This window comes from Peromyscus eremicus, chromosome 4 (genome assembly GCF_949786415.1).
Source record: "Peromyscus eremicus chromosome 4, PerEre_H2_v1, whole genome shotgun sequence".
NCBI lineage: Eukaryota > Metazoa > Chordata > Mammalia > Rodentia > Cricetidae > Peromyscus > Peromyscus eremicus.
The window spans coordinates 118,455,654-118,469,579 of NC_081419.1; the positions used below are offsets into that span (position 1 = coordinate 118,455,654).

General features: G+C 44.9%; 1 protein-coding gene across 2 annotated transcripts in view; it reads left to right on the forward strand.

Annotated features, from left to right (window-relative positions):
* Dtd1 (D-aminoacyl-tRNA deacylase 1) overlaps window positions 1-13,926 on the forward strand; it is a 176,555-nt gene that overhangs the window by 29,359 nt on the left and 133,270 nt on the right. For both annotated transcript variants that reach the window (XM_059261563.1, XM_059261562.1), the window contains exon 4: window positions 2,652-2,758. In XM_059261563.1, the coding sequence (XP_059117546.1) occupies window positions 2,652-2,758 (107 nt within the window). The remainder of the gene's footprint in view (window positions 1-2,651; window positions 2,759-13,926) is intronic.

Consider the following 13,926-nt stretch of genomic DNA (forward strand, 5'->3'; position numbering starts at 1 on the left):
GTATCATAACTGCACAGCTGAGGTGAATTTTTGCCCTAGGTGTTTACCAGCCAAATGGTTATTTCCTTCAGAAACAAATTTTTGGATTTGTGGTTTATGAGTGAGGGTGGCTCCATCCTATAACTTGGCATTTTTTATCTTGGACCACAGGTGTGTCCCCTTCTCTAGTACCTCTTGCCATGAAATCCTGGGCTTGGGACAGCTCAATGCACAGAGGTAGCACAGCCAAGCAGAACACTTTCAGAAGGGGAGCTTGGGCCTGGAAGAATCTGCAAGGGTCTAGGGTTTGCCCCTCTTGATCCCTCCATGGCCTCCATTATAGGATGGAGTTCTATACTCAGGCTGGCTCTGAGAAGCTCAGTTACCCATACTATCCCCATGTGCTGACAGGCCTGAGGAGGTGTCTTTCCTGGAGACTGGTTACTGCTGAAGGTTCCTAGAGCCCTCGCTACTGCCTTAGGTTGCCTGTGTTGTAATCATTGTCCCAGTGTGGTGCACGGCCATTGCCATGTCCTCTGAGGAGGCAGGGATGCTGAGAAGCACTGCTGTCTCCATGGAAGCAGGCTCTGCTCATGAGGATAGAGCTGCTCCAGATGCCAGCAGCCTGCCAGTGCCATTCCCATGAGCTCTGCCCACACAGTCCCAGGGATGCAGATCAAGCTCTGCAGCTTAACTTTCCATGGCCTGATTTTTGAATGCGTTCTTTTTCCCCATGCCATTCTGCTTGATGTCTTCATGTCCCAAGCCTGTGCACCTAGTGTTGGGGTTTCCAGTAGTGACTCCTCCTTTCCTGATTGGGCTCTGAACAGATCCAAAGTGGAACAGAAAAGAAGTCTGGCTGGTGAGAATACTTCCTGGGTGGCAGGGAACTTTCTATAGGAGATGGGCTTGGTTCAGGCTAGTCCAAAGCTCTTGTCTAGTATCATGTCCCCTAACAGTCTTAAGAGTGGGCCAATTTCCAGTGGGTCATGGTCATGCTCTGGACAGTAAAGCGTTCATTTAACCAGGCCAAGAAGCAGCAGCACATGCCCTTTGTTCACTCCATTTTTCTTCAATGACATTCATTGTTGTTTTCCTGGTAGATTGACTGGGCTGTTCTCCAGACTGACCGCATACTGTCATGGCCAGTGATAGGCATGTTAGTACTAGTGACCAAGGCTTCTTGTACTCTCATTGCATTCACGATGACTGTCCTGTTGGGTCACAGATGGGCGATGTGGGCCTTCTTGGTGTGTGGTGAGAGTCAGAGGGGCATGGATACTAACCAGCCGCACAGGTAAATAGTGAATCCTGATGTCAAGTGCTCAACTTCCAGCCTGCTTGGGAGGGGCCTTGACCAGCTGCTGTTGGAGGCCAGTTTGTCGATGCTGGGCCCCAGCTGCGTGTTTTCGTGCTTGAAACATGTGGCATAAACATGTTGGACACGTGCTTGTCCTGTAGCTCTGGGTGGAACCCTGAGACTTATATTTAAGAACAACTCGATTATATCACCACATGAAACCAGATGTAATTTTGTAGATATGTTCTTGTCTTATTTTTAAAAGTGTATTTATTTTCCCTGGCCAGTGTAATTTTTCTTGGGGACTTTACCCTTTGATCTGGACTGGAAAAAATGTTACCATTTTAAGACCTCTTAAAACCTGTCTGAGGATTTAGTGTGTGTACAAATGGAAATTCAGATAATAGTTCTGTTCCCAACTGAAGAAAAACAGGAAAAGAAAAATAATTTCTCGCCACTTGGAATGAGAACCATGGTGAAGCATGTGCCGTATATCCTGGCAACAGAAATTCAAGGTTGTAAGTCATTTCCTTCCTCCTGAGTCTGCCTGCAGCTTCCCGGAGGAGTGTAGATGGTGAAATTTGCTACTAATTGTAGCCATAATTTTAGCATGCAATTAAACACATGATTTCCTTCCCAGCTGATGTCTTTTTAGCGAGTGTGACATAGATAAAACAAAGACTCTGTTGATTTGAATGGCTACTTTAATCATAGGAGGTCACAGAAAGTCACTACTATTTGGGCACATTTGGCTCCCCATCAGGAACCAGATTATCTTACCTATAAAGATGGCGGACTGCTTGGGTGCTTTGACTACTGTCTCCAGTGTGACTGTCTGCACTGAAGAACACCAGTGTTGGTGTGTCTGTTTTTCCTCACGAGATCAGGAGGAAGCAGACTGGGTGGGAAGAACCAGAGGGGAAACTGTGATGTGGTGGTGGAAGCCATGGCTCCTGCAGAAAGGAGTCACAAGGCTGCCTCAAGCCCAGTGGGCCAGAGAGTGGGGATGGATGAGAAGAGCCTTTACCAGATAGGGGCTAAAATGGCCTCCCTCAGTGGCTGTGCCAGTTTGCCTTCCTGCCAGGTACACGGCATCCTGTTCATGCTGTGTGTCTTTCTTGGTATTACCGGGTCTTTCTTGCCAGTTCTCTAGGCAGGCTGTAACATCGGTGCTGTTTACCTGCCTCTCCCTCCCACACCCTCCATGGGCTGGCCATGGGCTGGCCATGGACTGGCCATTTTGCCTTGTGTTGACTGGCAGGTCCCACTGCCCAGGTTTTTTTTTTTGTTTTTTACATTGTTGTACATGTGGTCTTTGGACAGATAAACCTGGGGTCTCCAACTCTTGAATTTGTTTGAATTGTTCTTTCAGATGGCAAGTTTGGTGCCTACATGCAGGTGCACATTCAGAACGATGGGCCAGTGACTATAGAACTGGAGTCCCCTGCTCCTGGAGCTGCAAACTCCGACCCAAAGCAGGTAAGCCTGAAGTCTGGAGATGGCATCTGTCTCATGGGTGTAAGTAGACTTGGTCTCTTCAGTAATCCTCATCTTGAAGTGGAGGAAACACCTCATGGATGCAGCCTCAAACTTATTTTAATTTCACTCTTCTCAAGAATGTGTGTTTACACTGTCACTCCTGAGCATGTGGCAGGCTTGACCATGAAGAGAAAGTGTTTTCAGAAGGGTCTGGTTCTTCCTTTTAGGCTGCTCTTGGACTAGGTATGGCACCTGATTGCCACTAGGTGGCAGCAGAGGAGCAGCCCTGGCCGTACCCAGTCAGAGTAGTTACCTGGATTGGGTTTTGTCCAAGGTGTGGGTAGATGAGCCACTCAAGAGTCTTTATAAATCTTTAATTACAGTTGTCATTTCTCCTTTGTCTTGTCTAATCTGTGACAGTTCTTTGGTCTTTCCGTGTGCTTCATGACCTTGACACTTTCCATATGTGCTGTATGTTTTATAGACCATTTCTCTATTTTGTTTTTGGGGTTATAGCAAGGCATTGTGGTGTGGCAGGAATCACAGCTTGTTCAAAAGTGATCTTCTTCTCTTCTTAGTGCCTATTGAGGAGGTATGTGACACTGGTTTGTCTCACCATAGTGATGTTAACCTTGTCATCTGGTTAAGGTGGTGTCTCACCATGGTGATGTTAACCTTGCCACCTGGCTAGAGTGGTGTCTCACCATGGTGATGTTAACCTTGCCACCTGGTTAAGGTGGAGTCTACCAGATTTCTCCATCCTTTTCGAAATCCTTACCCCTCCCCTTATCTGTCTTCCTTCTGGTCATGACAGACAGTTCTCTTTCTTCTTTGCAGGGAAAAAGGTCAGCAGATAACATCATTCCTGCTCCCCCTTACCCCCCAAGTATAGCAGCAAAGCTTCCTTTCCTGTACCAAGGCCAGCCTCTCCTTTTGGGCCAGAGCCAAAGTGAACTGAAAATAAGGACCCCATTCAAAGCATCTTAGGATGGGGCTGGAGAGATGGCTCAGAGGTTAAGAGCACTGACTGCTCTTCCAGAAGACCTGGGTTCAATTCCCAGCACCCACATGGCAGTTCACAACTGCCAGTAATGCCAGTTTTAGGGGACCTGACACCCATGGCGAAACACCAATGCATATTAAAATAAATAAATAAAAGTAAAATTAATATTAAATAAAAAACTTAAAAACAACAATAACAGCAAAAACGAAAACAAACAAACAAAAAACGTCTAGGATGGTTTCCTTCGTACCACCTGGCTTCTCCAATAGCAGCCTTTCCCTTCTTCCTAGGTAGTTCTCTTAGAATCAGAGGTTCCTTCATTAAGGATTCTAAACTTTGTGATATCTCTGAGAAATAAGACAATATGTTTGAAAAAGAAAAGAATTTCAAGATGGCAACAGAGTAGGGGCTTCTTGAACGTAGACCTTTGTGGTGGTAGAGGTGACATCTTGTGCAGCCAGTATGGCTGGGGCTAGACCCCCCTTTCCGTGCTCTCAGCAGCCTGGCATAGCTCCCTGGCCATGTTTACTCATCTTCTTATTCTTACTGGCTTTCTATTGGGGGATTTATTAAGGCAACTCCACGTAGTTAAAAAGGAGGTTTTATTTTGGGGTAACTTACAGCCAGTAAAGGGGTTGGTTATAGGATCCAGGAGAGGTGAAGTGCAGTTTAGCAGTGTTCTCTGGAGAACTCTGCTTGGTCTACCATCCAGGATCACAAGGAACCAAGAGAGCCAGCGCATCCAGATCTCGGGTCTAAAGGGCTCCCATCTCAGCCCTGCCTCAGGGGCAGGTCATAGGTAGTCACGGCAGTTACTGAAGCCTCACTGGGGTGGTACTTCCAGGTCAAAGCTGGAACAGCTGCCCAGTGCAGCTTCCCCTCCTCTGGTGCTGGGAATTGATCCCAGTGTCCCATGCATGCTAGGCACGTGTTGTACCACTGACATTCTTGGTCCTCCATGGGCTTTCAACTGTGCTTCAATACCTAGAGCGAGCACCTTCTACTCTGCCCTCAGAGGGCTCAAGGTCCCCACTGTCTTCTGGTGGCTCTGCTTCATGACAGCTTTCATGTCCTCTTCCTTGTCCTTCCTCCCGGTCATTCCTGCCACCGTGGTCTGCTTTGTCCTGGAAGCCACGTTTTTTACAGGATGGCAGTCTGTCCAGGCTTTCCTCCTGCTTCCAGCTGTTCCTTTGGTTTTATGTGACTGATATACTGTGGTTTTTGATGTATTGTTCTATTATAGCTGTATTTGGGGAAAATTTTAGTTAGGAAGCTTTTTTACTCATTCCAAACAGTTTTTTTGAAATGGCATGTTGTACACCTATAATATATACCATAAACCCCGCAAAAGAACCCCAGTGAGATTCAAATGGTGTCCTTTAAACATCTGAGGAAATATGTTAATTTATTAGGCCAAGGAAGACTTTCTGAGTCCTAAAGGTCCTCTCTGTTTAAATTCATGTATTGTCCAATTTCACATGTGTAGCTTTTCCTGACCCTAGAAATTCATGCAGGTTTCCGTCCTCTGGCTCTCCAGCAGATGGCAGCCATCAGGCACAGAAGGGCCAAGGTGACCATGGTGCTTTCCTCTGCCTGTGGCCTCCCTTGGATTTTCCCCTTCAGTAGAGGGGCTTCCTTCCCCGGCAGACAGTGTTTTGGCTTGCTTCTGTGTGGGCAGGAAGAGCACAGCCAAATTTGTTTTACTGATAGAAAAACATGTGTTTCTGTCAAGCAAGCTTTTAATTCTAAGTGTTTTATTTCCCCATTATATTCCAAATTTCTACAATTGCATTATGGAAAAAGCATTCATTTGGCAAGTTTCTGTGTTACAGAAAAATGATTCTTTTGGCCAGTTCTTAAGAAATATCAACTCCGTAAGCCAGCTGTGCAGATGAATAAGGTGTGTTTGTGTGCAAGCTTGGGAGTGCCTCTGTGTGTGTGTGTGTGTGTGTGTGTGTGTGTATGTACTTTTAGGTGTACGATGGTGTGCTGGGTACTGTGAGGAAGGGGTAGACATGCTGTCTGCCACCTGATCCTTGCTCTCGACATGGATTTAGAGTAACATAAACCAGGAAGGTCAGAGACCATGAAAGAGGTCTAGTTAGCATTGGACACCACAGGGAATGTCACAGCCACAGAGCTCAGGCCTTCCTAAAGCATGGGGTAGTTAATCCTAGTTTTTTCTGTCCCCAAGGCTAGAGGGTCTCTCTGGCCTCTCTGGCCGTCCTGTCTGTTGTGCACTGGCGTGCTCACCTTCCCGTGCTGCACTCACGTGTTCCCTCTCCAGTTCAAGAAGAGGACGAGCAGGTTGGTTTCTCAGAGGAGGAACCCTTCAGTCCAGTGATGCCCCCAGGCACTGTCATACTGCCTTGGTGACTGCTCCGAGGACTTGTTGCCATTTGTCAATATCTTCTTGCTTCTCTGCTTATCTGCCTTCGTCACTGCTCCTAAGATGTATGCGTTGTGTCTTGTTTGCTGCCGCGCTTGCAGGAAGTGTGTCAGGGATGTGTCATTTGAGTGTGTAGGCTGTTGGGCTGTGCTGTCTGTGAGTGTCCTGAGGTCTTTCTTTTTAATTCATAGAAATATTTATTGCATTGAATACATAGTTCAGATATAAAGGTTTCTTTAAAAATTTATTGACAATTTTATAATTCATATAATGAGTTTTGGTTATTTTTACCCCGTTACCTTATCTTATCCCTTTCCCTGTCCTGATGAGACCCTTCCTCTTCCCAACAAGCTTCACACCTGTGTGCATGTGTGTGCATGTGCTTGCGTGTGTGTGTGTGTGTGTGTGTGTGTGTGTGTGTGTGTGTGTGTGTGTTACACTGAATTTCATTATGGCTACTTGCATAGGCATGAGTGAGGCGTTATTTACTGGAGCATGGACAACTTACTATGACCAGAAATGATACTCCTTTCTCAGAATCATTGCTCCCCTGTTTTCTCTTAATGAGGGGTGGGGGCCTCACAAGCTCCTCCCCTACAAATTGTCTTGAGTTCTAAGAAGGCTACTACCATTGCTGCTGCTACTGAGCTGGGCCAGCCTCTCAGGGAGCAGGAGGCCTCAGCTGAGGTTCACAATGAAGAGAGAAGGGATTCTCAGTTGTTTTCAAACTTGCACTTGAAGCGAGGGTAGATTGTTGTTTTCAGAAATCCCAGGGTTTCACTGGGCAGTGAGTGGGTGGAGATTGAGCTGGTAGAGGTAGCCAGCATAACTCTGCTTGTTTCTGAGACTGACCACTGGAGTGTCTGTGTCATCCCTACAGTCACACCAGCAGCATGCCTGTCTGTTTTATAGGCTGCAGGATGGGTCCCATGTTATGTTGTGGTGGTGAGAAGACACTGGAAGAAGAGCATCCATTCTTCCTTTGTATGGCATTTGCAAAGGTCCAGTAATGCTTCTTTGAGTGCCTCTGTTGCTTTGCTTACAACTCCCTCTGTATGCTTCTCAGCCAGTGTCTAACCCTGTACCGGGACCTTGGAGTGTGGACCTTGGAGCCTGTCAGGAGGATCTGGAGAATTTGTAGGGTAGAACAGGGAATTAACTTCTTAGAAAAGAAGTCCTTTTGGCTCATTTGCTTATCCTTCTGGTTATGGGAGCAGCCTTTAATCAGTGCTATGGGATTCAGGTGATACAGACAGACTAGGACAATATGGCGTCTGCCAGACAGCCTTGTGCAGGTGTCCAGACAGCCTGTCCTTCTGTGGAGCTGCAGCTGAGGGACCTATCCAGCGAGAAGTTCTGTCTAGAAGGAAGAGTCACATGGGTGCCTGAAGTGGATACCTGTTCTATCTACATATGACCTTGAAGTACCAGCCCCTGGGGCGTGGCCTTAGGGCTACCCTTAAGACCTCAGATGCACTTAGGCTGTTCCCTGCTCTCCCTCATGGGCTTGGATGGTGTGGGACAGTACCTCAGCCTTCCAGGACCCCGTGACGATTCTCTTATTCTGTTTAGTGAGTTTCAGTCTTTTAACCCCATGTGGAAAGTTGTCCCGAGTCACTCCACTGTAGTCTTAAGAAGTCTTTCCAGGACTCATGTGACTGTGCCATCTGCTTGAGAGCCCGCTGATTTATGGTTGGATCAATTGACTTTCCTCCTACCATCTTGAATCTATAGCGCATGTTAATACAATTGCAGAGATTGAAGAGTTTGTTCCTAGTGATTGGAATTTGGAAGGCTTCACTGCACCGTTTCTAATTGCACTAAGACAGAGCACCTATTTTGCTTTAAACTATCTCTCAGGACACTAATGGGTTAGTGCCTGAAAGTTGAAGCACTTCATTTGTTCCTGCATGTGGACTTGGGGCAGCGTTTTAGTTATTTTGTCCTCTGGTTTCAGTTGTGGTAGGTGAACAATGAACCCTCATCTGCTGACTTAATCTGTCCAAGAGTACAGCATCCTTTTTGTTTCTAAGGATTTGTCAATTCTGTTTTTCCGTGGGCTCATGTTTTTTTTTTTTTTTTTTTTTTTTTTTTTTTTTTTTTTTAAAGATTTATTTATTACATACACAGCATATATGACTGAAGGCCAGAAGAGGGCACCAGATCTCATTACAGATGGTTGTGAGCCACCATGTGGTTGCTGGGAATTGAACTCAGGACCTCTGGAAGAGCAGTCAGTGCTCTTAACCTCTGAGCCATCTCTCCAGCCCGGGCTCATGTTTTGAACATAGCAATAAATGCATCACAGAGACTCAAGATTTTAGTAATGAATCCTTAACTTTGTAAGTGATTTATCAGGAGTCCTAGGTAATTGTAAGAGCTGTTCTGCCATTCAGTGGTGTTTTGTAGAACATTGTGTTAAAGCACCTCAGCATGGGAACGGGAACGGTCTGGAAGGGATAGGAATGCAGTGTTTGCTATAGTTGCTTTAAAGATGTGCTCAATATATAAAACACTGAATTACACAAAGGTTTTTGCCAAAACAATACAATTTGGAGTCAGTTTAATGACTGAAAAGGCATTTGCTATTTTAAATTTAGCCAATCTTTAAGAGACTATTGGCTAAAGTGGGCTTTTGGAGGTTCACAAACTGTTCTGAGCTCAGCCTTGTGTGTGTGTGTGTGTGTGTGTGTGTGTGTGTGTGTGTGTGTGTGAGAGAGAGAGAGAGAGAGAGAGAGAGAGAGAGAGAGAGAGAGAGAGTTTCCAATGGCCTGGAAAATGCTCATGGATGGGGGCTGCTGTGTCTCTGGGGGCTGCTGTGTCTCTCTCCATCAGAGTCATCAGCAGGCTGCTGAGAGCATTCATCAAGGGGTAGGCTCAGGACTCAGGCCATACAGGTGCCTGGGGTACTTGCTAAAATGCAGAGTTCCAGGCCTACCCACATTTTCTGAACGAGAGCTCTGGGCATGTGTGGGTGTAGGGTACAGAAGATGAATAGATTTCTGTTTCTAATCATGTTTTCCACAAGCACACGGACATTTAAGAGCAGCTGGACCACAGGGAATCTGACAGTGCCGTTTCCATCTGGTTCAGGTGTTGGTCTCCTCCAGGCTACCCTTCCTTCTCCCCCCCTGCTGCATTGTGTCTAAAAATACTCTGTAACCCACGTTTGTGCAGCTGCTGCCGCGGAACAAGATGGCTGGCTGGGCTGGATTATTGAGGTCACACATGAAGCTGTTCTCCTTTGTCTGTGCCCCCTGAGTCTCCTAACTCCATTCCCATCCATGCAGGGATGAAAATGCCCCCTGAGTATGGTGCCTCTTGCCCAACTACAGATGTGTTTGGGGAAATCCAGTAGAGCACAACAACCTACTACATTAATGACTGAGGAGCGGCCACTTCCCTGAGTGACACAGGCCTGTGCTAGTGCAGCCACTTGCTCCTTGAAAGCAATGAACTCAACATGGGCATTGCTCAATGGCCACATGGTGGGGGTCGTTTCTCAAAAAGTGATGCATAGTTTTCTCTTTTTTGGATGGAGGTACTGGGTATTGACTGCCTTACTCTTTTGTTGACATATTAATGGAACTAGAATAAAACCCCTGGATGATCCACATCTTAGTCTTTGCATGGAAATTGCAATTTCTTGAAAGCCATGAATGCTAATGTTCCCCTGGGCAGTTGGTGATCATTTACGTTTAAACTCATACTAGGCGTTGTTAAATGTTCCTGTTTTATAGGTATTGTTACCTACGAAGTTCATGGTAAAAGCTTTCCTCAGCCAATTGTAAACCAGGTTCCTGCAGTTATTTGCTGGTTGTTGAACAAGCATTATGATTTTTTTCCCATCAGTGTATTTCTATTCATCCATGTGAAGTGAATTCTGTCTCATATTGACATATTCACTTTTTATTATTAGTGTCTATGTGTGTGTGTGTGTGTGTGTGTGTGTGTGTGTGTGTGTGTGTATGCCACAGTGCGTGTGTGGAGGAGGTCAGAGGACAGCTTTTGGGAGTTGGTTTTCTCCTCCCACCGTGTTTTGAGATAGAGTGTCTGTTGCCTCTGGTTGTCCTTGTGCTCAGTGTTCCAGGCAAGCGGCCTCCAAGCTTCTGGACCATTTCCCTCTCGGCCTCCCATCTTACTGTGGAAGTACTGGGATTACAGATGCATGCCACTGTATCTGCTTTTTACTTAGTCTTTGGGGATCCAACTCAGGTCATCAGGCTTGTGCTTTTCCCTATGGACTGAGCCATCTTGCTGGCCTCAATATTCCCCGTCTTTTAGAATCCATTGCAGATAGTGTTTCATTCATGCTGCTTACCTCGGTTCCTCCAGATGCATGTTCCTTGCTTTGAATCTCCTCTGTGTGGTGCGGACTGTGTTCCCTAGCGGAAATGCACTTGGGTAGAAGTCCACATGCATTCACTTTTTAGTTTACTTGTTGACTTATTCACTTATCTGTACCCATGTGTCCAACAAGCTGTCTACTCATATATCAGTCACTTAACCATCTATTTATATAGCTCTTCAACAGCTGTTTATGAGATATGTACTCTGTGCTGGTCCTACATGTAGGTTTAACACTGAACCTCAAGCATGTTCTAAAGGGACTCATGTACTAGTGGAGAAACATACAAAATGAGTAAAATTAAAATTGTGACAACATTAAGAAATAAAATGGAATTAGATATAGAAAATGTTGCTATCTCAAAAGCACAGGTGCTGAGGAGGGACACTGAGCTCAGAGGAGCAAGCTACATGCAAAGCTGGAGGAAGAATGTGCATGAGCAAATCCAGACTCCAGGCCAGTGTAACTGGAGCAGTAGGTACCATGGAGGCAGTAGGAAATGAGGCTCTGACTTGGTCTGATGGAACAAGGCATCTAGGACCAGTTGGCGCAAGCAGTTTTGATTGTGGCATTAGTGGCCTGGAGAGTTACTAGAACAATAAGAGCTTGCACATGTCCATGGATGGGTGATGCTGTGGATTTAGGAAGATGGGATACATAGGGTGTCAAGGAGAGCATTGAAAGGTTGCAATGGCAGGTGGGTGAGTGAATGAGATTCTAAGTGTAATGTGAAGGCGTATAATCTCCCACAAAAAAGTTGTTTTTTTTTTTTCTTCAATGATTCATGCCAGAAATCCTTCATACTGTGGTCTGAACATCAGGACAGACTGTGAAGTCTAACCTTCCATGGCTCATTACAAGAAAGACTCCATTCCTCATGGCCAGGGTGCTGGAGGGAGTCCATTGTGCATCTATGACAAGATCATGCGTTTGGAATCAAGGGTGTATTTTTGTATGCCCTGGGGCATAGGCTGGGCACAAAGTCAGAACACCCATTTGATGGAGCTAAGCAGGCAGTTCCAGGGATGCAGCTCCTCCTTTAAGTTCAGTGGGAAGCCAGATGTCTCACTGCTGCCCACTTCCCCTAAAATGCAAACCAACCTTTGAATTATACAGAGTATTATAAAATACATTTATATTGAATTTGATTTATGTATACCATTGTAGCTGATACTGTCAGAATCTAAATTTTTGGAGCTTGTCAGAGAGAGAAAAAGAGATTTATTTTTGGAAAAGTATGTTCCCTGGTGTTCATTGATCTTGGAAATTGCAGGAAATAATTATCAGAAGGGAGGTGGCAGCTAGAGAGGTGCTGCAGCCGTGCAGGACGGAGGCAGTGGGCTCTGGAGTCCTTCCTGCAGTGGCAGGTCCAGTCTCGGCCTCACAGGCTGCTTCCTGCCCCACTGGTTCCGCCATCTCACAGGCCACTTCCTGCCCCACTGGTTCCGCCATCTCACAGGCCACTTCCTGCCCCACTGGTTCGGCCATCTTGGTGATTTTTTTTTTTATTGTCAGTGTGGAACACAAAAGCATTGCACTTTTGTGAAGATTCTTCACATGAAATTTATTCCTTTGACTTCTTTCCATAAAATGTGAAGTCAATTTCTTTTTCTATTTTTAATCATGAAAGTGAAGCCCGGAAGCCTCAATTCCTGTGTAATGGAAAGATCTAAGTGTGGCCTTGTTTCCATTCTCTGCCCCTCCTCCTCCTCTGTCAGGAACACGATACCCACATCATATCCCCGGGCAGTGGCTCTGTTCAGAAATGCCACCGCTGTTAGACTGCAGAGGGAGGGCAAAGGCTTTTATTAACTGCTGGTGTCATTGTTGGGTCACGAAACCTTCGGGGGATAAATACAGTTCCTATAGAATTTCGTTCAAACTCCAGACTGGGTCTCTGGGGGGTTTTCCTGCCCCCTCCATTTTCATGTTGTCCCGTTACCCCATTCATTTCCCCTGGGATGAGTCTCTTATTATTGTAATTGTTATTATTTTTAAATTTGTAATGAGCAAGCATGTAATGAATGGAAAGTACCAATTTAGAAAAGTTATTTTTAACAGTGAGCTTTTAATAGTATTCCTGGGTAGAAAGGTATTTTTATAGAAACAGTTCTTTTTCCATCATTTATTTTTCTTGTGAGCGCAGAAGATAGCATTTTTGTATCAGTTTTTTTGTTACACATAATACATAAAATCAATATCTTTGAAAAATTAAGGAGTTTAAGATACATCAAAAACACTTGATTTCTAATCTTTCATTCTCTGAGGTAGCACTATTGATGAGTGAGTGCCATTGATTTCTTTCTAGACTTAATAAAATATGCTGTTTTTCTCTGTTCATGGAGAATGTGTAGTGTCCCTTGGTATATAGACAGCAGTTTTATATGTTGTGGTGGAACATAGATAACACAGAACTTGCTGTTCACCCATTTTGAGCACACAGTTCAGTGGCAGTAGTCCACCCATGTTGTCTGCAGCATTATTACAGCTGTCAGTCACAGAGCCCTGCCAGTTTTCAGAACTGAAACTGGACTCATTAAGTAATAATTCCATTTCTCCTCTCTGCCCTGGCAGTGATGACTCCTTGAGTTTGGCTAGTGTATGTATCATCTGAGTGAAACCACACAGTACATACCGTTTCATAACTGGCTTGCTCTATCATGATGGCTTCAGGGCTCATCCATGTCAAACCTTATGCACTGGTCAAAATTTTAATGGCATAATAATAGTCCACTGTATATATATTTTGTATTTTGTTTATTCGTCATGGCTGTTTGAGTTAATGTTCATACTTTTCTACTTACAGACAAGTTGGCAGAACATTGCTGAGAACTTTTCTTTTTTTTTTTTTGTGGGACCATTTAAAAGTAAGTTGTTGATGCTTCTGGCCCCTACACTCATTAATATATTTCCTGAAAATAAGGACATTCTCTCACAAAACTCCTAAACTCCCACAGAAATCAGAAAATTATCATTATTTTACTAGAATTCAATCCTCAGATCCCTTTCACATCTCACTACCTTTACCATAAAGTCTTTTATAGTGGAAAGCTCCAGTTCAGAACCATGCTTTGTACTGAATTGTCATGTATCTTCAGTGGCTTCCATTCTGAGCTAGTTTATCTTTTTATCATGACCCTGATTTGGTAGGATACAGCATTGTTTTGAAGACTGTCTTCCGGTTTGGTTTGTATGATGTTCTTCTAGGGTTCGATGCTGTGGGCATCTCTGTGTGTGCGTGCATACATATGTTGTGTGTCTTCTGTGTGCACACTCAGAAGCTCTTGGCCTAAGTGGTACGGTACCATGACAACATTGTTCTAAAGCTTGCTCTCGCCCACCCTGCAGCATCACTTGTTCTGTTTTGCACAGCTAGTTCCTTCATCTCAAGTGCAAGACAGGTCCATTTTTGAATGGACTGTGTTTTG